General features: G+C 36.4%; 1 protein-coding gene across 50 annotated transcripts in view; it reads left to right on the top strand.

Annotated features, from left to right (window-relative positions):
- Positions 1-23,999, top strand: part of CLASP2 (cytoplasmic linker associated protein 2) — a 182,613-nt gene that overhangs the window by 125,498 nt on the left and 33,116 nt on the right. For 17 of the 50 annotated variants that reach the window (XM_036105994.2, XM_036105955.2, XM_078073976.1 and 14 more), the window contains 6 exons: positions 1,285-1,308; positions 2,682-2,926; positions 4,607-4,670; positions 15,650-15,813; positions 16,826-16,904; positions 20,977-21,120. In XM_036105994.2, coding sequence (XP_035961887.2) covers positions 1,285-1,308; positions 2,682-2,926; positions 4,607-4,670; positions 15,650-15,813; positions 16,826-16,904; positions 20,977-21,120 — 720 coding nt within the window. Of the gene's footprint in view, positions 1-1,284; positions 1,309-2,681; positions 2,927-4,606; positions 4,671-15,649; positions 15,814-16,825; positions 16,905-17,036; positions 17,088-20,976; positions 21,121-23,999 lie in introns of all 50 variants that reach the window. The other 33 variants (XM_078073999.1, XM_078073975.1, XM_078073973.1 and 30 more) reach the window with 3 other exon arrangements.

Below are 23,999 nucleotides of genomic sequence, written 5' to 3'. Positions count from 1 at the left end.
TTTATGCCTGACACATTAAACAGTGAGATTTAAAACATCATCTATAGATCCATGATAGTTTGTCAGAGAGTGCTGTACATATTTCACTGCCGTTTTTCTCACTTAAAATTATGAAAGAAGTATCATTTGAACAATGACTATAATTGGCTTTTGCCAGTTTCCCAGGTCAATTCAGTATGACACTTTCTGTTTCAAATTATATTAATCCAATGTTTGGGAAGCATTTACTCAGTTTCTTACACAGAACGTATAAAAAGCCTCATCTTTGTTTTGAAATAAGAAATACATTATGCCTTTTAAGACTGTCTTAGCCAGTGTTGATACAATACAATTTATGCCACATATTTGAGAAATAAGTTTTGAAAAATATTCGATGGTCATAGCTATAATACAATAAATGTAATCACATATGTAGTTCTGTTCTAACAGTCTACATGTGCTGAATTTTTTCCTTTATCTCAGCCATTTGATTGATTTTTTTTATAAATGATGTAACTAAGTAGGAATTTTGTTGTCTTGGGCATGGGATATATTGATCACATCTTGTTCTGATGATCTTAAATCAGATGCTTTAAATTTACTGTTTTTCCTCAATGTATTTCTCAAATCATATTTTCTCGTTTCTTTTTAAATGAAATTATGCTCACATAAATTTTATTAATTGAATGGGTTATTCTTGAACTATTACTTATAATAGTAAGATGTGTTTGAATTATATAAGGAATATTTAATTACCAGGGCCAAAAGCTGAATCCCAATAATTTGATTCTATCTACTTCCATTATTTGCATAGCATAGATATTCCGATTATAACTATTAATTTCTAGAAAAAAATCTTTCCAACTACTAAGCCTAATTTGCACCTTGGGAAAATCACAGAAACAAAGTTAACTTTGGAAATGACAGAAGGATTCAAATAGAAAATTTGAGGGGCACCTGGGTAGCTCAGTCGGTTAAGCGTCCCACTCTTGATCTCAGCTCAGGTCTTCATCTCAGGGTCGTGAGTTTGGGCCCACGTTGGGCTCCACACTGGGCGTGGAGCCAACTTAAAAAAAAAAAGAAAATTTGAGTTTCTTTAGGAAAACTGGTTATGGGAATATTTTTGTAGCTTAGGACTAAAGGATATTGGCAAGATTGAAGATATAAGCAGTTCTCATGTGTCTATATATTAAAAAATTTAATGTTTCTGATTATGGGCATTGTTTATGCCTGCTTCATTGTACTGTTTAGCAAAATGTTCTTCATTATTTTTAATTTTTCTCTTTAAAAATTTACTGCTCTCAGCTCTTAGGAGACATACGGACTAAGGTATAGACATTGCTGTTTTCTGACATCTTATGATACCATAACTTTTTTCTTTTGCTTCATCAGTTTAACAGATGATAGTTTTCTAGAAAATATTCAAGTGGAAGTAATAAGATCCTTTAATACATCCATTTTTCTGTATATATAATTATCAAGAGGGAGATGCTGCTTGAATGTCCTATGGGAGTTCTTGTCCTTCCAGCTTGACTGCTCCATACAGATGAGATGTTATTATTCACACTGATGTCAGTGACAAAACTGATTCTAGAACCCAACACAGGAATACCACATTAGCACTTTCTAAATTAAGTTGGTGTCTCTAAATCAGTAAGAGGCATTTAGTGATGGAAATATCTTTATAAAACTATTTTGAATTAAATTCAGGTTACTTTTTGTTTTTAGATTTTAGACTTTGGAGAAGTTGTTGTAGCCACTGGAACTGTTTTAAATTATTGTGCTTATTAACACGTTTCATAGAAGTGTCTTCACTGCTCATGAGCCTAAATTCAGATATCAGATTATATACAGATATATTTCCAATCCTTCCAAGGAGATTTCAAATAAGCTATTTACTCTCTCGTTTCATTTTTATATGCAAGGTATAATTAGCAGTTACAGATATTAAATGATAAGCTTCAGATGTAAAGAAATCAAAGGAATCTAAATAGGCTTTCTTGCATTTATTGAAATAGACGGTATAGACACATTGGGAAAAACATGGAGGACTCTCAAGGAGCTTGCCTCCTAAAAATAATAGCAAGCAAAACAGGTTCTCATCATGCTTTGTATTTCACTTCTCGAGGAGACGTGAGGGTTGGGTACAAAGGAAGAAAATGTGGCAAGAGAAGTGGTAGTGGATGTAAAAGGGAGACTAGAGAGAAGAGAAAGCAGACAGGAGAAAATAGAAGTCATACAGGAAAATGTGTTTCCTGATCCATTCTCATCCTTTAAAAAGTAATATTCTCTTCTTACCAACTCAAATTTCAAGTAGTTTCTGTTCATTTATACTCTAGTAGTTCTTGGTTTCCATGAAAAGGAAAAAGAAGAGGGAAAAACCCACAATTTGAGCACTTCCCACTTTAATATCTGAACTTTCATATAGCCTTATTCTGTTTATACTATATCCCATAGTTTAAAAATATTCATCTTCTACTAACTTCTAAAACATGTTTTCTGAAGCAAAACTAAATATTGATAATAAAATCAATGATCAATTGATTGATATAACATTGATAATAATTTTATTATTACAGTAATTAGCCTCATGCTTGGTACTGATTTTAAAACAAAAACCAGTCTTTTTGTGGTCAGTAGAAATTGTAAAATACCAGTATATTCTTTTGGCTACTGCTAATGAGAGCCTTTATGTATAACAGAAAAAACCTGCTCGAAGAAGATATGAATCATATGGAATGCATTCAGATGATGACGCCAACAGCGATGCATCTAGTGCTTGTTCAGAACGCTCCTATAGTTCTCGAAATGGTAGTATTCCCACATATATGAGGCAGACAGAAGATGTGGCAGAAGTCCTCAATAGATGTGCTAGTTCCAACTGGTCAGAAAGGAAAGAAGGCCTCCTGGGTCTGCAGAACCTATTAAAAAATCAGAGAACACTAAGGTGAGTTGTGTTGGCTTAAAATAATTGTTCTGTCAGGTTAGCACTTTCAACTTGACTTTGTCTCCATAACACCTTAGAGATATTAGTATGGGAACAGACTTGTTTTAAATTCAGAAGATGGCACCAAAATATTTTCCCAAGCTTCAGGACCATCAATACTATCTATACTAGAAATTTTTATTTAAAAGGAAACTTTTTATTCACAAATAGAAGTTCATGAAAAAGGGTATTAATTTTTAAAATTAAAAAAATAATAAAGTGTACATGAGATTAAAGCTGGCCGGTTTATTAAAATTCATTCCTGATAAATTTTTCAGTGAGAAGAAAGAATGTTTATGCTCACTTGAACATGAAGGTATATTCTCAGTGTTCATGTATTATGTGAGTCATAGTGTTATACAAAATGGAATTGGAGTGAATTTCTCTTAACTTTATATTGGTTTTATAGTTTGTCTGATTTGGTTTGATTTGATTCAGTTTTCTTTCCTAATGGCTTTTATTTGCTTTTCCCCCCTAAATTCTTTATTGTCTTTATCTGTGTAATGTTTTAAACTTCTCTAGTCAACCCCTTTAAGAACCTAGATTCAGATAATTCGTAAGTTTGAGTATAGTGGAAAATTAGAGGGCTACTTCTTGACTTGATACCTGAAATCAGGGTTAGAGTTGCTAGCTGTATATTTACTTTAGGAAGTATTAAACCTTTTTAATTTAAAATAGATGTTCATCAGTGTACTGCCTAATATATTTTAATGTTTGCCTATCATACTTCATGAATCATTGCAATAAATCATAATATTGTTCCTAACCCCATCCAGATTAGGTTAATATTAGGTTCAGTATATCATTATCAGTGGCAAGAGAGTAGGGCATAGTGTAGAAAGATTTTAGCCCTCAGGTGGCCAAATTTAAGAAAACATCTTAGCATTTAAAGGATAAGATTCAGGGGCTCCTGGGTGGCTCAATCATTAAGCATCTGCCTTCGGCTCAGGTCATGATCCCAGGGTCCTGGGATCGAGCTCTGTATTGGGCTCCCTGCTCGGCGGGAAGCCTGCTTCTCCCTCTCGCACTCCCCCTGCTTGTGTTCCCTCTCTCACGTTCTTTCTCTCTCTGTCAAATGAAATAAAATCTTTAAAAAAATAAATAAAAGATAAGATTCATGTGCTGGGAATGTCATTTGTACAGTTTCCCCTGTCATGCTACATTAATGAAATACAATTGGAGTTCTTTTCATGTAACTTTTAAAATAATGTGGGTCGCAACAGAATTATTGTTGCATTTGATAAATTTGTATTTATCCCTGATTAGTAAGTCCCACACATTTTTTGATTTAGAGGACTGTTTTGTTTTGATTTTTTATAAGAAGCCTATTTACAGCTAAGGTTATTTTTAAATGAATTCTTCCTACAGCAAGTTATTAATAAGCTACTTTTGGGGCACCTGGGTGGCTTAGTTGGCTAAGCATCTGACCTCTGCTCAGGTCATGATCTCCGGGTTATGGGATCAAGCCCTGCCCCCGTGGCACCGCCTCCCCCCCCCTCCCCCCCCCCCCCCCCCGCTCAGCAGGGCGTCTACTTGTCCCTCTCCCTCTGCCCCTCCCCCTGCTTGTTCTCTCTCTGTCTCTCTCTCAAATAAATCTTTTTTAAAAAAAGATATTAATAAGCTGCTTTATTATTTTGACAGTCGAGTTGAACTGAAAAGATTGTGTGAAATTTTCACAAGAATGTTTGCTGATCCTCATGGCAAGGTATGTTTTAGTATTTAAGATTATTTACTCCTATGGGATGTCACCTGTGGATTGCCAAAAAAATAAAAGTAAAATAATAGCAAAACACTGTAAGCCATTTTTTTTTATTATTGCCCCAAAATGGTAATAATCTTTTCAAACACAATTGAAATTTTTGGTAAAATACATAATTTAGAAATTGCTCTCTGGTAACCATTTAAATTTCTCCAAAGAGAGATTGTCTAAGACTATAAGCTGAGGGATATAGTAACAAACATGACTCATAGAATTAGTCAAACTGAATGTGTTTGTATCACTAGAAACTTTTTACTGTTTGTAATGGGAAAAAATTGGGGTAAGTTGAAAAAAGGTCTATTGTTTTCTTCTTTTGCAGTGTTAATGTAAATATTTTCTTATCTTAAAAGTGCAGTTGTGTAGAAAAGAATTGCCATTAAATAACACAAAAGCACAAAGTACCATGTTGGCCATAGTTTGGTAGTAACATTAAAAACATTTCATATGTTGAAGTAGTCCATAAAAATTTTCAGAACACTGTTTAATTTTTAATGTTGATTAAAACATACTTCGTTTTAAGCACTTAGGCGCAATCTGCATGTGCACCTGGAAATTTTGGTTCACCTTGCAGGGTAATTGTAATTTTACATGTTGTAAAATGTATTTGGTTACTCTGTTTTCAGTAATGTGTCTGACAGTGGTGAAACTTTATTGTCTTTTTTTAGGTTACCAGTTGTCTGCATGAGAATTTCTAACCTAAGTGAGAGGGAGATGTGGAAGGGAAATTATAAAAAAAATATTAATGAATTTCACCTTATTTTTTTATTGTCTTCACTTTATTGTTGCACATATCATTCTCATTTTTTTCTATTTTTGATATTTTCATTACTTGCAACACTACTTTAAAGATAATAAAATCCCACTTTACATATAAACTAAAATCCAGCTAAAGATTATAAATTGCTTCTACTTTAAAACAGTTTTCAAAGATTATCCTCTATCAAATGGTGTATTTATTTTATCCAAGAATGCAAGTTTCCATTAAAGACAAAGATTAAAAAACACTTGGTAAGCTGTTTGTTTAAAATTTATAACTTTCAGGGGTGCCTGGCTGGCTCAGTCAGTGAAGCTTGCAACTCTTGATCTCATGATCATGAGTTCAAGCCCCACATTGGGCCTACAGGTTACCTATAAATAAATAAATAAATAAATAAATGAAGTTTATAACTTTCAAACTGAACATGTAGGTAACTGTATGATTTTATACTTACATTACTACCACCAGTTACAGCTGTAGGACTTGCTTTAATGCAAAAATTTCTATAAATCTTGAACAAATTAATTGTTGATATATTTTCTTGGCAATATAAACCAGAGAACAAGACAATTGTGATCTGGATGGACCTCTTTTACAAACAATATTTTAGTAATTATACAACTTTAAAAAATAGAAATTTTTTTTAAGAATTTATTTATTTGTCAGAGAGAGAGAAAGGGAGCACAAGCAGGGGGAGCGGCAGAGGGAGAAGCAGACTCCCCGCTGCGCAACAAGGAGCCCGATGTGGGGCTCGATCCCAGGACTCTGGAATCATGACCTGAGCCGTAGGCAGACACTTAACTGATTGAGCCACACAGGCGTCCCTAAAAAACAGAATTTTTTTTATTTTTTTAGATTTTTATTTATTTATTTATTTACTTATTTGACAGAGAGAGAAACAGCGAGAGAGGGAACACAAGCAGGGGGAGTGGGAGAGGGAGAAGCAGGCTTCCTGCTGAGCAGGGAGCCCGATGCGGGGCTCGATCCCAGGACCCTGGGATCATGACCTGAGCCGAAGGCAGACGCATAATGACTGAGCCACCCAGGTGCCCCTAAAAAATAGAATTTTAAAACATCTTCAATAAGTGATATAATTCTTACCTAGTGGAAGGTATAAGACTGAGGCTGGATTATTTCTTGAAGTCCCAGCTTATTTTTTGCTAGGACAATAATACAATTTAGTTGGATGCTAGAATTTATACAGTAATAAAAAAGAAACACTTTTTAAAGAGTCTCTTGGAGATGAAGTAGGAAAGCTGAGTTTGATGTTGGGAAAGGAACTGAACTGAGCACATATGCTTGGCTTCCCTTAATAGACGTGGAGAACCAGCTACGGTCCTCCCTAGAATTGTCATGAAGGTGACTTTTTGGTTTTTCTTCATCAGGTTTTATAACAATATACAATTCTTACTGACCCATCTGGTTTTGTTTGTTTGATTAGGTTTTTGGGCATTTTAGTTAGATCAGTGAAGACCAATGTAATGGGAAGATTTTTGTTAATTTGTTCCTGCTTGACTTTTGTTTGGTGATTGTCCATTGGAGGCTCTGCCAATAGTGTAATTCATTAAGAATAAACTGGATATGTCACCATACTGTGCTGAGTTTAAAATGTCAGGGTTTGGGGCACCTGGGTGGCTCAGTTGGCTAAGCATCTGCCTTTACCTCAGGTCATGGTCTCAGGGTCCTGGGATCGAGCCCTGTGTCTGGCTTCACGCTCAGCAGGGAGTCTGCTTGTCCTCCTCCCTCTGCCCCTTACCCTGCTCATGGTCTCTCTGTCTCTCTCCCAAATAAATAACTAAAATCTTTTAAAAGAAAAATAAATAAATAAAATGTCAGGGTTTGATTTGAGCTTTTGCAATATATCTTGATATTATTAAAATAGCAGATTTCTCCTTCCCCATTTTTTAAATATATCTTTATAAAGTACCAACAGCTCCATCTTCAGAACAAGCAACTGATTTTGATACTTTATTTTCTTTCCAGATACAGTTTTGTTCTTTATCAGAAGTAGACCATTTTTTGTTCTGTAAAGGGCCAGACAGTAAATATTTGCAGCTTTGTGTGCCATAAGGATCTCTGTCACCACTACTCAACTCTGCCATTGTAGCACAAAGGCATCTATACACAATATGTAAACAAATGATTATGGCTAGGTTGCAACAAAACTTTATGAACATTGAAATTTTAATTTTCATGTAAATTGCTTTTTAAAAAAAAAACTTTTTAAAATCAAAAATGTAAAAACCATTCTTAACTTGCAGACTGTAGTTTGCTGATCCCTGTTTTCTATGCTCAGTTCTGAGTTATTGACACTACAGTAGAAACATATATCCAGGAACCTCTGCTCGCAGAGCTCATGCCACCAGTTGAAGGTTAGGATTTTTTTTTTTTTTTTAAGATTTTATTTATTTGAGAGAGAGCAAGAGTGAGAGAGCACAAGCAGGGGGATAGCAGAGGGAGAGGGAGAAGCAGGCTCCCTGCTGAGTAGGAAGCCATCTGCGGGGCTTGATCCCAGAACCCTGGGATCACAACCTGAGCCGAAGACAGACACTTAACTGACTGAGCCACCCAAGCTCCCCAAAGGTTAGGATTCTTGAAGGGAAACAATGTACAGGCCCCTGGGTGAAATCATCCCTGTGTATTCCGGTATTTCCCTGCCATTCTCCATTACTGATCTGTGAGTTTTGTTTAAATGCTCAGTGCTACCTTGTAATCCTCCTCCTCTCATCTTTCTCTTCTCTTCTCCAAGAGACCATGATAGTTTCTCTCCTCAATACTGCAGCCCATTCACCTCCCAAGCATATGTCCTGGCTTCTTAGCTTACCCGAAAAACGGAAGCCATCAAGCAGAATCTCTCATTTCCTGCCTCCAAACCAGCCATCTTAACTACATAGAAAACCCATTCTTTCTACCTTCCCTTCTGTTGAAATGGAGGGAGGTCTCACCTTGAAGCTGTTATTAGCCTCAATATTCTCTTGGGCCTAATTTTTTGCTAATGTGATCTCATCTGCTTGGCTTCTGTGAATTTCTCATAAATTCCATTTTGCTGGTTGACATTTCTTTTTGTTTTCAGCTTTATTTTTGGTTATTCAGTGTGTCTTTTCTGTCTCTTTAAGGAATGTGATCTCTCCGTTGAAGTGCCTGTTGTGTCTCATCCAGTCTCCGTCACACCCTTTGTCTTGTAACACCTGTCTCTCTTGTGTGTTTTACTAAGTGTTGGCTCTGCATGGATTCTTGCCCTGGGCTCTCTTCTTTCATTCTGTACCTTATCTGAAGCTTCAGTTACTGCTTGCTGTAACCTAATGACTCCCAAAAGTGTACTTCCAGCCCATATTTTTCTCTTGTGCTTACTTAGTCACATGCCTTATTGGTCATCTTCAACCTCAGAACCACTCTTCCTCCTGTGTTGCTTTATCTCATTAGATGAAATCTCCATTCCCTCATTGCTCAAGTGAACATTTTGGGCATCATTCTGGAAACCCACTTAATCCTAATTGATTCAGCCTTCTGAATATCTCTCCATTCTCACTGCTAGTTCAGGGCACAGTGGTCTTTTGCCTGTTGCACCTCCTCCACACTGCCTCCTTTAGTAATCTTTCTATAAAAGATAAATCTTCTCTACCAGCTTAAAACCCTGCAGTGACTACTCATTGCCCTCAAGAAAATGTCGAAACAAAGCCTATCATTTTGCTTGTCATTCCTTCCTCACTCTCACCCCAGCCTGGACTATGTCCATGTCCCCAAAGGAGTCATGCACTTTTTTCTCATAGCCTTGAAAAATGGTATCAGGGACACTTCTTTGTCTTCCTCAAGCCTGGGTTAGCTCTCCACTACTAGTGAATTGTAGTCACTTAATCTATAACCTCAACTGTTCTGAAACCTCACAGGGCAGAAACTTTCTGAAGCCTTGCCCCCTGAATGGGCCATAGGGTTTAGGAGGAGACATCTCATACCACTAGCTTAGTTAGGTAGATTTTCCCTTGTCTTTTTAGGTTAAAATCAACATTTTAGTCTCTATGTTAACACCTTCTGGATAATAGCCTGCTTCCATGATAACTGAAAGTTGTTCTCACTTAATGCCCAACACGATTGAGACTATCTACTGTCCTCAGCAGAAACAAGATACTTAGAGAAACAGGTTGTGGGCAGCCCTATCTACTTTCTACCATCTATGCTTTCATATAGGATCTCCTTCTCAAGCCCCGATATATTTTAGAATGTCAGGAGAGCTCTAGTATACAGTGCAGACACCCCAGAAAGGAAGGGCCAGGAGAGAGCTCTTTCTGAATACCATTGAAATAGATGATGGATTTTTTTCCTGGTACAGGATTGGCAAAGTTTGCAAGCTGAAATTATTTGATGCCTGTAACTTGATAAACTTTTTTTAACCTCAAATACCGCATGGAAATAAGTGGTGATGGATGATGATGTATGTATACATAGACAGTAATTTAGAACATAAGCTGCAAATGTTTGATTTAAAACCTGTTAATATTTTGCTAGAGAGATGATACAACACAGTGATATCAAGTATGGATAGTAGATCTAGATTACTTGGGTTCAAATTCTGCCTCCAACATTTATTAGCAATGTGTGCCTTAGTTCCCTTATCTGTAAAATAGAATTAATTGTAATACCTACCTCATAAGATTGTGAGGATGATTAAGTGAGTTAATATATGTAAAGCCCTAAGTATACACCAAACACTGTATAAGTTTTTTAAAACTAAGTAAGTTTGAAGAATGAAGGAGTTCAGGGAAGATTTTTATTTTGACTGTTCTAGAATCATTTTTTTCCCTCAAATGTAAGAAGTGTCAGATGCCAAAAGTTACCTTATGTGTTCTGACATTTGCCTCTGAAGGAACTGTTTGAAAAGAGCCACCTTCACTGAGATTCATGCTTTGAATTGGCATTTCATGGTCTATATAGTCCTACCTCTTGAAGTCATACCATTTAGCCTTGAACAGCTAGGGTAGGAATTTAATCTGCGGCTACTAAAATGGAACACAGTTGGGTGCCCAGTCACATCTGGTCTCCTAAACAGTGTTCTAGACAGCAGAGCTGTCTGCAGTCCTAGGATCAGGAGACCATAATGCACATCTTACCTGGGGAAAACTTAAAGTTGTGGTATAGACAGTTACTTTTTTTTTCCAAACAACTGTAGTCGTTCTAAACCTTCACAGATACCACTTAACTTGTAAATGTATTGCTTCTGAAGAGAAAAAAAAAAAAATTAGGTACTGTACTTTGGAAGTAAATGTTGGCACTGTTTAGAAATGGGGGTAGGTGTCTTAGTCTTAGATTCTTTCTAGAAGTTGAGCCTCAAGGATATTAGGGTCTGGAAAAGAAGTTGGTTTTCTGGGTTTTGTTTGGCAAGGAGGTGAGGGAAAAACACAGGAAACTCACATGCTCTTCTCTCATACTGTTCATTTAACTCTTGTTTTAAAAACTATTTTGAGTTTATCATGAAACTTTGAAAAACATTTGTCACTTTTATTTTCTAAGTGTTTTTCTTCCATACAGGAACTTTGCATTGATGGCGACTAATTTGTGTGTTTTTCTTTTTTTTCTTTTTTTCTTTTTGCATGCTGTCCCCTGTGTTGGAACTCTCAATAGAGAGTAAGTTGGTTCAATATTTGTTGGAAACCTAACTTTACTGCATGACTGTGAAATTAACCCTTTTTCTCTATTTTCTCTCCCGAAGAGTTCATGCAGTGTTGGACCCTTTGCAATCCACGAAATGCTATTTGCAGTTATGCAAACTGTCATTCTGTTTGGAAATGTGCTTTTTAATCTACTAATTAATCTAATTTGATTATGTTCTTCTGTATTTGATGACTGGCACACCTAAGATGTAAGTGAGATTGAGAAAAGACTGCCTCAACTGTAATAGCTCAAATGTTATCATTGTTTTCCAATAAAGTACACTTGTGAGATATGTGGAATTATAAACTGATTCCATTGAAGGTTGGTTCCATTGAATTATTAAAAATAATTCCCAGGTTTCACAATTATTAAAACATCTTTAGCCCCAACCCCCACGTAAGTACTTTCTAATATTCTATAAACATCATTCTGTGAAAGCAAACAGAACATTTGTTTATGGAGCAGTGGTTCTCAAATTTCTTTTCTGAAATCAAATTTTTAGCCCTGATATAAGCATATCTACTTTCTACTTTCTTCATTAATTATAGATAAGGAAATGGGAGGATATCAACATCTAACAGTGAACTCTGTGTGATAGGGCAGTCAAGTAAGAAATTTTATGTGAAATTCCCAATATATGTTTTGAATAGATATATATAGGCATATATCTTATCACTTAGTAAATACTATTGATACGATTTAAGTATTTTGAAAAATAATAGAATTCTGTATGTGGAGTACTATAAATAACATGTCTGCATTTTTGTTCATCTGTACTCTCATTATATATAATCAAAAGAAATTTCTACTTAGGAGAATCAGAGAAGTCTTCTTAAAGAAAATAGCAGTTCAGATCTTGGCAGGAACATAAACTTTAGATATGTCAGCATGAGAAGAAAGGGCCTCCTGGAAATGACTGGCATGAGTCCACAGAAATGGGAGATGTCAGAAAGTTTATAGGAGAGAGAAAGAAATTAGTCTTGGCTGGGATGAAGGGAAGATCTTACACATCTTCCCTTGCCATTGAGAAAAAAGGGCTGGCTACCAATTACAGGGTAAGTTTCCACGTAAGAGAAAATCCTTCCTCTTTAAGGAACTTTTTCTGCACATTAATTGAACAACTTTTTGTTCAGTCTTCAGCCTCTGATAAACTTTGAGCTTGGTTCTAATTGGTAATGCAAGACTATATAAAAATAGAGGCTTTATTCTCAAATGTTATATGTTCCAGATGGGAAGATGATATAAATACAGAAAAAGTTAAATAGCACCATCAAGCTCGTCCCACAACAGGTTCCAAGTGGCTATATTCTAAGATGGTCTAAGAAGCTTTTTGGCTGAGACTTGAGTGGTAAACTTTGTAGCACGTCACATGCTGTGTGTAAATAGAGGAAGTACGGTAGGAAATCAGGAGTGTGGTGAGATGTGTTCAGGGACAAAGAGTATGTTGCCAGATAGTCCAAGATCAGTTTGGAGAGTTAGAACATTGTCTAAGCATTTGAGACATTATTTTGTAGACTATTCTATAGGCAGTGGAGGATTTTGTGTCTCTCAGAAGAATGATATCACAGTCTGATGATGAGAAAGAAGCATGAGTTGGCCTGCTGCCTGTTCTGTAAATAAAGTCATGTTGGGACACAGCTATATTCGCTTGTTTGCATACTGTCTATGGCTGTGCTACAATGGCAGAGTAGTTGTGATAGACACTGGATGGCCTGCAAAGCCTAGAGTGTGTACTTACCTGGCCTCTTCCAGAAATGCAGACTTGAGGTCAGAAAGACCTGGTGCCTACAGTGATGGTATGATGGACAGATTTGGGAAAGGCCAAAAGAGAGCTATTTGAGAGGTCTTGGGGCCTACTACGCTAGAGCACAGTGGGCCTGTGAAGGAGCAGAGCAGGCCTGTGAAGGTCACACTTTTGATGAAAAGCAAATCAGGAAGAAGTCTGGCTCTTTATCACTGCACATTTAGAATGCAGAAGGAAAATGCCTGGCAACAGAAGAAAGACAGATGGGAAATAATAAGAGGAAAGCAGTGGCAAGCTACAGAATGGCCAAGCATACTAAGCTAATGAAAAAGCTACTACTTTTCATGATTAGGAGTTAATTGGTGGGAAGGAAACTGAAGGAGAAATTCTTGGGACATTGTCTTCTGTAGCTGTAAGCAAAGGATTTAGATTGAGAATAAAAGAGTAAAGATAGAGGGGACCATACTGTAGAGAGCAAGAATCCAGAACAGAAAGCTTAGTCTTAGAGGAATAAAATTGGCTCTCCCTTATAGAAATGATTATTAGAAGGATGGCTATAAAGGAAATGAAAGTGGGGGAAAAGTCAGTGGAGTTTTATGTTGAATGACAGTAAAGTGGATGAGGTAAGTTATCCGTAATAGAGTGGATGGAACACAGCTGAAAGCCAGCATTAAGTTGTGACCCAACCTTCACTATGGAAACCTTGGACAAGTCACGGAATTTTCTGGTTCTCAGTTTCCTGAGAACCAGATAAAATGGGAGAGTCGACTTAGGAATTCTAATGTTGATTTTACTATAGTGAAAGCTTATAGTTGGAATCTTCAGGAAAAGAGGCAGGAGTTGAGACAAGATTAAAAGTAAATCAAAGAATTAGAGTGTTGTGCCTGGCAAACTAGGTTTGGAGGATGGGCAGAAAGCCCTGATGTGTCGTGTTTGCTATAATTCCTGAAGTGTAAATACCCCCACCATGGCTAATTTCAGGCTATCAACTACCTTACAAAATTCCTGAATATTTAAAACAGTCGGCTTTCTAGGCAGGTACTGAGTCCAATCCACCACTGGACAGATTTGCCAGGTACCAATCAGTAAGAATGAGTACTAAATTAGATAACACGCATTTGTGCTAGAGTAGGTTTAGTGGAGTTCCTCAACAGTGTTCTAGGCCCTGAAGAGACAGCCAAAGGCCATTTAATATTGAGACAGTGGGCCAAGTTTTAAATCTAAGAGAAGCCAGGTTTTTAGGTGTGGTCAGGGAGGTGGGATGGAAGTTAATGATTCTGCATTGTGAATAAGATCAGTGTTGAAGAGATACTGCCTGGGGATCAGAGAGTATTAGAAAATCTAAAGTAGTCATAGTTCCTGCTTTTACACTTATAGTGCATCTTGAGCAAATAGCTAAAGTGTATTTTTTTCTAACTCGGACTCAAATATTAAACCTTAGTTATAATTCTAATCAGGAAAATCCTTCATTTCTAACATAAGAGAAAAAATGGGAGCTCATGTATAAATGCATAAAGGAAATTCAAGAATAAGATACATATTGAGAACAAACTCTTTAATTCTCAAATAAGCAAAGTTTTGAGATTATTAACTTTTTTATTTTTTTAGTTTTTTATTTTTTTAAAGATTTTATTTATTTATTTGAGACAGAGAGAATGAGAGAGAGAGCACATGAGAGGGGGGAGGGTCAGAGGGAGAAGCAGGCTCCTTGCTGAGCAGGGAGCCCGATGCGGGACTCGATCCAGGGACTCCAGGATCATGACCTGAGCCGAAGGCAGTTGCTTAACCAACTGAGCCACCCAGGCGCCCAGATTATTAACTTTTTTAAACCATAGTTTTTATAGTCTGTTGTGATTATACATTGTCTCATAATATAATGGCTGACATTGGTCCTAAGAGTTTTTTCTTCTTTACCTAGAAATAAATTCTCCAGTATGGTATTGAATTTCTTATAGAGATAGAACCTTAATGTTGGTCATTTTTCATAAGTATTTTAATGAGATGCATTACTTAAGAATATTAGCTTTCCTTTCCTTAAAATTTTTTACCTTATAAAACTTCTTTAACTAGTAGATGAATATTGGAACCAAGTATAAAACCCATCAAAAGAAATGGAGACTAATAGCCATCAATGATTTTTTTTTTAGAAATCACTAAAATTAAGATGTAGATTTGTATCCTGAATTTATTTTAGGTACAGTCACCGTTATCCCAGATCATTTAAAATTACATTTGGGGCAGTTTTAATAAATACTATATCTCATACCAAAAGAATTTTTGACAGCTGACATATTGAGAAATATAGGAGTCTTTAATTAGCCCAACATGTCAGAATGTTCTTATACTTTAAGATAGCTGTCAGCAAAGTCATCTTCTGATTAACTCAGTGCCAGTCTTCCAAAGAGCTGAGGGCTGGTGAGGCTATCAGTAGGTAATGCCTTGCCCTAAATTTCAGATAAAATGGATTTCAGTTTAACCACATTAAGCTATGGCATCATTGACAACATTAGGTGTGCCAGCCATTATGGCCAAAGTTTCTTTACCAAGTGATGCTGCATGGGATAGCTAATTGTTGAACTTCGGCAGAAGTTGGATAACAGTTCAAACGTACTCTTGTATCACAGAGTCCAATGAAAAGCAAGAGAGATTGTTTTTCCGCTTGGCTGCCAATCGCTGTGCCTCTGATTCCTGTATTCCCTTCCTATTTCGGTTTTGAATTGATCATAAAGGTCAATATTTCCTCCTTTTTCTCTCCCCTTCCCCATTTATCCACTGTAGGTATTCAGCATGTTTTTGGAGACTCTAGTGGATTTCATACAAGTCCACAAAGATGACCTTCAAGACTGGTTGTTTGTACTGCTGACGCAACTATTAAAAAAAATGGGTGCTGATTTGCTTGGATCTGTTCAGGCAAAAGTTCAGAAAGCCCTTGATGTTACCAGGTAATATTTTCTTCAGATACTTCAAGTTTATCCAGTAGTAATCAGGAATGTTTAGTTTCTTTGTTTAGATTTCGGAGTCCTTCCGATTCATTTAGGCTGCATGGGCTTCATTTGAAAATTGTTAATGATGCCCATTCACATGGGTATATCTAATGCAACACTGGTCCTTAAATCAAACACTGCCTTTCTTTTCTAAAACCATCATGAACACTGGTTGAGTAATTCAAAGGCAGTATTTTATCTTAACTAGGATATTCAAAGTAGAGTTGAAGATCTTATTCAGTCTAATGTTAACATAAAAAATATTTCCTAAATTTAAAAAGAATGTTTTATTATAGCACTTAAATATTCAGAATCTTTTTTCAGAAGATTTTGAACCAATGATATATTTCTGCTTTCTTGTGTAGATTGTTGAGGTGAATTATTTCAAATACCCACTTACTAGGTTGAAGTGAGTCTAGAATTCAGATATTAGGTCTGGGGAAATATCTCTGATAATGTTCAACTTTTTTTTTCTTTTACTTTTTTATTTTAAAGATTTTTTTATTCATTTAATTTAGAGAGAGTGCAAGTGGGGGGAGGGGCAGAGGATGAGGGAGAGAGAATCTCAAGCAGATTCCCCTCTAAGCAGGGGAGCCCCATGTGGGCCTCGATCTCACGATCCTGAGATCATGACCTGAGCTGAAATCAAGAGTTGGACCCTTAACCGACTAAGGCACCGAGGCGCCCCAGAACTTTTTTTCTGATTAAATCCATACTTGAGGGAAGATAGACCATTATTTGCTGTAGTGTTGTTTTTTTAACGCCCATTAGGATATAGATTCAGATGTTCACATTGTTCTGGGAATAACTTGTATGCGGTACTATATAGACTATACTACTTACAGATACGACTTCATGCATGCTCTTTGAATGACATACTGTGTTTTGATATTCAGCATAATCTTCTGTTTAGTTTGCTAAATGTTTACTTGATAAATTTTTGTTTTGCTTTGTTCTTTCCTTATTTCAGAGAATCTTTTCCAAATGATCTTCAATTTAATATTCTAATGAGATTTACTGTTGATCAGACCCAAACACCAAGCTTGAAGGTAAAAAATTGAAGTTTTTTGAAGACATTGTAAGGAATTGAAGTATTTTATTAATAAAGTTATGTTGATATTTGTATTTCTGTCCAATGAGAAGCTGTTCCATCAGTGGATTTTGTTTTTATAAACTTTCAGACAGTCAAGCCAGCACTTCGGGACCAGCTTCACTCTTTTTGGAGCTCCAAGGTTTTTTTGTTTTTGTTTTAATCTTCATTATTTCTTTTCTTAACTCTTTAAAAACTCTGCCGTGTTTCAGAGAATGTTTGTATGCATCTGATTTCAACTACTAACCTCTGTAAGCCCTTTAAGCATGCACAGATTTTATTTCAAATGTTACTCAATTGCCAGTCTATCTCTTGGAGAAGCTTCCTGGGGATTTCCATTTAGAAAGCAGCACAAGTATGGCCATCTAACTCTAAGCTGGTAATGCAGACTTGCTCTATAAAGTCTTATCTCATTTTATGTTTGTGATTTCCCAACACTTATTTTTTTAGTTTAGAAGTTTGAATAGGTATTTTGGGCAAAATGTTAGTTTTGCCTATGTCTTTATTTTAGTAAACAAAAATTTTTAAGTTTAATCTCCCTACTATTCTCCAGTTCTCCTTAACTGAAATAGTCACTTTTCTTTTTGCAATGTGATATTTCTAATGTGTGCATAAAATTTAGAATCAGGATTAACTTTCTCAATTATTAGCACACATTTTTTAATTTATGTGAAAACGAGATGGATTCCAATTTGTGACTTAAAATGATTACTAGGTTTAACATAAAAGAAAATATAATTTAATGGAAAAGCCCCTGAATTCTTTACTAGAGATGTTTTCTTAGTGAGTTTTATTAAATGAGATTAAAGTCAGGGAAATAACAAGCATATGTGCATTTACAAGCCTTACATTTTTCTGCTCTCTTCTGCACGAAATATATTTCTACAAGCATTATTGCCCATGATTGATTTTCCTTTAAGATTCTGAATATGATTTTGCCTTAAAAATCACAATTATGTTTCATACCAGGGTTGATTTACACTCAACATAATGTTAATTTCTCAGAGCTGCTTTGTGAAAGGGATTCCATCTATTTTGATTTTAAAATGTGACCTACAGAAGGAGAATCATATACTTGATTTTATTGATAAATGTTTTGAACTCATTCTTTGTCCTAGCCATTGTGTGAGGCAGTCCAAGGAATATAAAATTTACAATTTTTTATCATTATAATGCACAATAAATTGTAAATAAGGGTTATGATTTAGGTACCAGGGGTAGGTAGGTATTCAAGTGCTGTTGAAAATGTACGTAGAGCTATTTCATGGGCTAGTGGAAAAGGAGGTCTAAACCATTAGCTTAAGAAATAAGGGTGAGGGCGCCTGGGTGGCTCAGATGGTTAAGCGTCTGCCTTCGGTTCAGGTCATGATCCCAGGGTCCTGGGATCAAGTCCCGCATCGGGCTCCCTGCTCCTTGGGAGCCTGCTTCTCTCTCTACCTCTCTCTCTCTCTCTGTCTCTCATGAATAAATAAATAAAATCTTTAAAAAAAAAAAGGTAAGGGTGATAGGGGAGTTCAGGGAGAGAATAAAGTTGTTGAATGCCTAGAGAAAAAGACAGTGGGAAACAGACAAATTAAAATTAGCTTTCCTATTGGAAAATGGGACTGGAATTACAGACTGTTTCTCTAAAAGCTATATATTTAAATGGCTTTTATATTTTATATATACATGCAGTACATATTATATAAACATACACACAGGTAAAGCTATAGAGGAAAATCACTCTTCAACTCCTAAATTGATATTTTAGGATAACAAGGAAAAGTTAAATTGGAGCCATACCTATGCCAAAAATGAATAATTTTCAGATGGGTGACAGATTAAGATTAAAAAACTGTTCTGAACAGGTTATAGAAAAAAACAACTTGAATGTGAGATCTATAAAGTTCTTTATTGAAAAAAATGCGTCTTTCAGATAAAGGAGAAAATTTTATATAAAATTTTATCTCTCACAGTCATGGTTAAATGTCAGAAAAGAAACAATAGAATGGGGGAGATGGCAATACAGAGTGATTTTGAGTAAGTAATATTTAAAAAAAACAATTTTGGTGACCTCTTTTCCTGGGTTTCACAGATCTGTTGTAAAGTTATGCACATTTAAGTAGCAAGATAATTTTTCCTTCTCTGAAGAATATGTGTTATTAAAATTACAGACTATGTATATAAACTTGTGAAATACTCTACTTAAATCTAAACTTTCAAATGATTATTATGTGTGTATTGTGATTATTTTGCCGAGTGGCATAGTAAACACACCTGCTCTGTGAAACCCTTTAAAATTTTATGTGCCTCTGTAAAATTGCCAAGACACTGCACTAGTTGAATCTCACATAGCACAAATAAGTACATTCAAATATTGATGGCGGCAAATTGAAAACAAACTACATTGATGTTCATCCTTTGATTTACTATTGCCACCTTTCAATTATTCACACTGATAAAAGGTGACACGGCTTTAAGAATCCAGAATGTTAGGTGCTGCCTTACTTTGTTGGGCCTGCTACTGCAAAATTAACCATAAGTCTCTTTTCCTCTCCATGGCACATTTTACCTGAGATGGCTGATAGGTTAACTCAGTTTTTTTCAATACATCTCTTAAAGTTATAGTTCTTAAAATTTATTCATTTTGGAATGAATGTAATCTGATCACTTTTTCCTTTTTAAAAATTTTTTTTTAAGATTTATTTATTTTAGAGAGAAAGAGCATGCCCAAGAGAGGGGGGAGAGGGAAAGAGAGAGAGGGAGAGAAGCAGACTCCCTGCTGAGTGCAGAGCTTGATCCCACGGGCCCCGAGACCACGACCTGAGCCAAAATCAAGAGTCGGACGCTTAACTGACTGAGCCCCCAAGCACCCCCTTTTTCTTTTATAAACTGGAGTCAGAAGGAGGAAAATGTACAAGAGTCAGAACCTTATTTTAACCCTTCACTTCCTATATATTGACTTGGCACAGTACTTCCAAAGGACCTTATTTGGGTTGAGTGAGACAAGTGGCATCTTAAGATCAATAACAAGGGAAGAAAGATCATTCTTATCTTAATCTTTGGCAATATTTTTTCAAAGTTGCTGTTTTAATTATACATGTAAACCTTCCAAGTCAGCAAATCTGTATTTAATACATGTTCAGCATCTGTTGTATCCAAGGACTGTACACTATGCCAGGTGCCATTTCTAAACTGCACTAGCAGAGTCGTTTAGAACCATTATTTACAAATCCTAGAATGTTAGAAGATGTGACAGTTGTTCTCAACCTGTTTTTCTGCTCCAACACACCTGGGAGAAAGGAGATAATTTAACAGTGGATAACAAAGGAGATAATTTAACTCTAAGGATAACAAAGGCTGAGCATAAGGAAGAAGCATGTGTGCTTTGCCCCACCTCCTGCTGATTTTGAAGCCTGCATTCGACCACACACCTACCTAGCATGCACCCAAGCATCAGGAATTATAAATAAGTGTTGTATTTTCTCCAGTGGTACTTCTGTAAAAATTTTTTGTGACGCTTCTTTTGAAAGGTAGTAGTTCTAGCAATTGATGGACCTATTAAGGAACATGATCTCGTTGGGTGAATGTTACTGTATGTTTGGGAGAAAACCTGTATTGCCCACCTCAGTTACTTACTTGGTTTATGATACCTTATTTCCAGAATACTTTTGGTTCATTTCCACAAAAGCCAAACTACACTTAATTTATAAAGATGGGCTCCTAGGGAAATCTAGACAAGTCAGCTGTAAGCTCTGAAGGCAGGCTCAAGGAAAAGGGTCTAATCTTGTCAAGAGAGTCTTCAGCAGTTGTTCAGACACAGGGAATGAAACACCTGGGACTTAAAAGTTCTGCATATGTGAAAACAAAAATCCACATTACCATGTATTTGTACCTCAGGTATGTAGATGGTTATATAATTTCTTTGTTGTTGTTGATGGTGTTTCATTTTGTATTGGTCGAAAAAATAATCACCTAATTGTTTCTGAAGTATTGTCCGTATCCCTCAGTGATCATCTGATTGTCCTCTCTCATTGTGCTTACCTCTGTAGGTGAAGGTTGCTATCCTTAAATACATAGAAACTCTGGCCAAACAGATGGATCCAGGAGATTTTATAAATTCCAGTGAAACTCGTCTGGCAGTGTCTCGGGTTATCACTTGGACAACAGAACCCAAAAGTTCTGATGTTCGGAAGGTATGTTTTAATTTAAGGTTTAGAAGGTAAATTAGATAAGCAAGTCAGTCGTTTTGGATTGCCAATGAAGGGAACTAATATTTCAGGACATTACCAGTTAGCATTGAGTTATTTACCTGGTGACATGAAGACTTTTTTTTTTTTAATCTTCTCTTTTATATTTAAAATTTTATCCATTTAATATGAGTATAATATAAAAAATAATTGTCCTGGGGCACCTGGGTGGCTCAGTTGGTTAAGAGTCTGACTCTTGGTTTCAGCTTAGGTCGTGATCTCATGGGTCATGAGATTAAGCCCCAAGTCGGGCTCTGCGCTCAACGGGGACTCCGCTTGAAGATTCTGTGCCTCTGTTCTTCCCCCTACCCGCGTGCATGCTCGCTCTCTCTTTCTCTCTCTAATAACTCTTTTTGGGGCGCCTGGGTGGCTCAGTCATTAAGCGTCTGCCTTCGGCTCAGGTCATGATCCCAGGGTCCTGGGATCGAGCCCCGCATCGGGCTCTCTGCTCGGCCGGGAGCCTGCTTCTCCCTCTCCCACTCCCCCTGCTTGTGTTCCCTCTCTAGCTGTCTCTCTCTCTCTGTCAAATAAATAAAATAAAATCTTAAAAAAAAAAAAAAAAAGAAAGAACTCTTTTTTTTTTTTTTTTTTAATAAACCTAAAAATAACTGTCCTGGTGCACCTGGATGGTTCAATTGGTTAAGCATCCAATTCTTGATTTCAGCTCAGGTCGTGATCTCAGGGTTATGAGATTGAGCCCTGCGTTTTGCTCTGTGCTGGGTGTGGAACCTGCTTAAGATTCTCTCTCTTCCTCTCCCTCTGCCCCTCCCCCCAAAATAAATAAATAAATAAATAATAACTGTCCTTGCCACAATCCTCCCAACCTCTAATCTTGTAACCATTCAAAATATAGTCAACCCTTGTTAGTATCCAAAATATGTAAAGAATTTATACATCTCAACATCCAAAAAAACAAATAATCCAACTGAAAAATGGGTAGAAGACATGAACAGACATTTCTCCAAAGAAGACATACAGATGGCCAACAGACACATGAAAAGATGCTCCACATCACTCATCATCAGGGAAATGCAAAGTAAAACCACAATGAATTATCACCTCACATCTACCAGAATGTCTAAAGTCAAAAACACAGAAAACAAGTGCTGGCAAGGATGTGGAGAAAAGGGAACCCTCTTGAATGGTTGGTGGGGAATGCAAATTGGTGCAGCCACTGTGGAAAACAGTGTGGAGGTTTCTCAAAAAATTAAAAACAGAATTACCCTATGATCCAGGAATTGCAATTTTGGGTATTTACCCAAAAAATACAAGAACACTAATTCAAAGGGATACATGCACCCCTATGTTTATAGCAGCATTATTTGTAATAGTCAAGCCATGGAAGCAGACCAAGTGTCCACTAATAGATGAATGGATAAAAAAGAGGTGCTATATATATACACATATATATAAATATATAATGGAATGTTATTCAGCCATAACAAAGAATGAAGTCTTGCCATTTGAACAACATGGATAGAGCTAGACAATATAATACTAAGCAAAGTAAGTCAGGAAATGACAAATACCATATGATCTCACTCATGTGGAATTTAAGAAACAAATTGGGGGAAAAGAGACAAACCAAGAAACAGACTTTTAATTATAGAAAACAAACTGATGGTTACCAGATGGGAGGTGGGTGAGGGGATGGGGGAAATAGGGGATGGCGATTAAAGAGTACACTTAACATGATCAACAAAAAAAATGGAAAAAAAGAAAACAAAACCAAAAAACAAAATATAGTTGACCATTGAACAACACAGATTTGAACTGTGTTGGTCCACTTACATGCAGATTTTTTTTATAGTATAGTAATATAAATGTATTTTCCTTATGATTTTCTTAACATCTTTTCTCTAGTTTATTTTAAGAATACAGTATATAATACATATAGCATAAAAAAGGTATGTTAATCAGCTGTTTATATTACCACTAAGGCTTCTGGTCAAGAGCAGAGATTTGACTGTGCGGGAGGTTGGTGCCCCTAACCTCTGTGTTGTTCAAGGGTCAACTGTAGTCTAAATCTTTCCCCTTGCAGGTACCAATGTATTTCAAGTAGGAATTTACAGTTATTTCTTGATTTACTCATTTTAGGCATTATCTATTGATCTATTGATAAATTTAGCCAGTATGTAGCTTTCTATCTACCTTTGTACATAAGAACTTAGCTTTAGGGACGCCTGGGTAGCTCAGTCAGTTGAGCATCTGCCTTTGGCTCGGGTTGTAATCCCAGGGTCCTGGGATCGAGCCCCACATCAGGCTCCTTGCTTGGCTTTTCCCTCTGCCTGCCGCTCCCCCTGCTTGTTGCTCGTGCTCTCTCTCTCGGACAAAAAAAAAAACTTAGCTTTACCCATCCTATTCCCACATCCTTTCCTATATCTTTCCCCATAATCTTCAGAATACTTAGGAATCAACCATTGGTAATCAATACAAAAGATTTACTTCTGACTGTGGAAGTGTTCACTCCTACGCCAAGTGGTTTATTGCTACCTCCTTTCTTAAAGAAACTTTGTTGTGGTGTAAATAATTTGCCTTGTTTTTCATTTGCCTGGGTTTTTTTTTTAATGTTATTTAACTGTCTGTTCATATTTTCAACATCTCTGTAACATGCTTATGGGTAACATTTTCCATATGCTCAAAAACATAAGTAAGTTAGTTATATCATGGGGAGCTCCTTTCTAGGCCTTCTGTTCTCTTCATCATCTTCCTGAGACCTCTCTTCACCCCTAACCTTTCATTTCTCACATCCTATATGTAGCTCTGTTTACTCTCTTCCTTTGTGAATCATTTTCTTCAATATTTGCTGCAAAGAAGCACGTAGA

Source organism: Halichoerus grypus, chromosome 1 (assembly GCF_964656455.1).
Source record: "Halichoerus grypus chromosome 1, mHalGry1.hap1.1, whole genome shotgun sequence".
In the NCBI taxonomy this organism is placed as follows: Eukaryota; Metazoa; Chordata; class Mammalia; order Carnivora; family Phocidae; genus Halichoerus; species Halichoerus grypus.
Note: the sequence above shows the minus strand (reverse complement) of the source record. Positions and strands in the feature narration are given on the sequence as shown.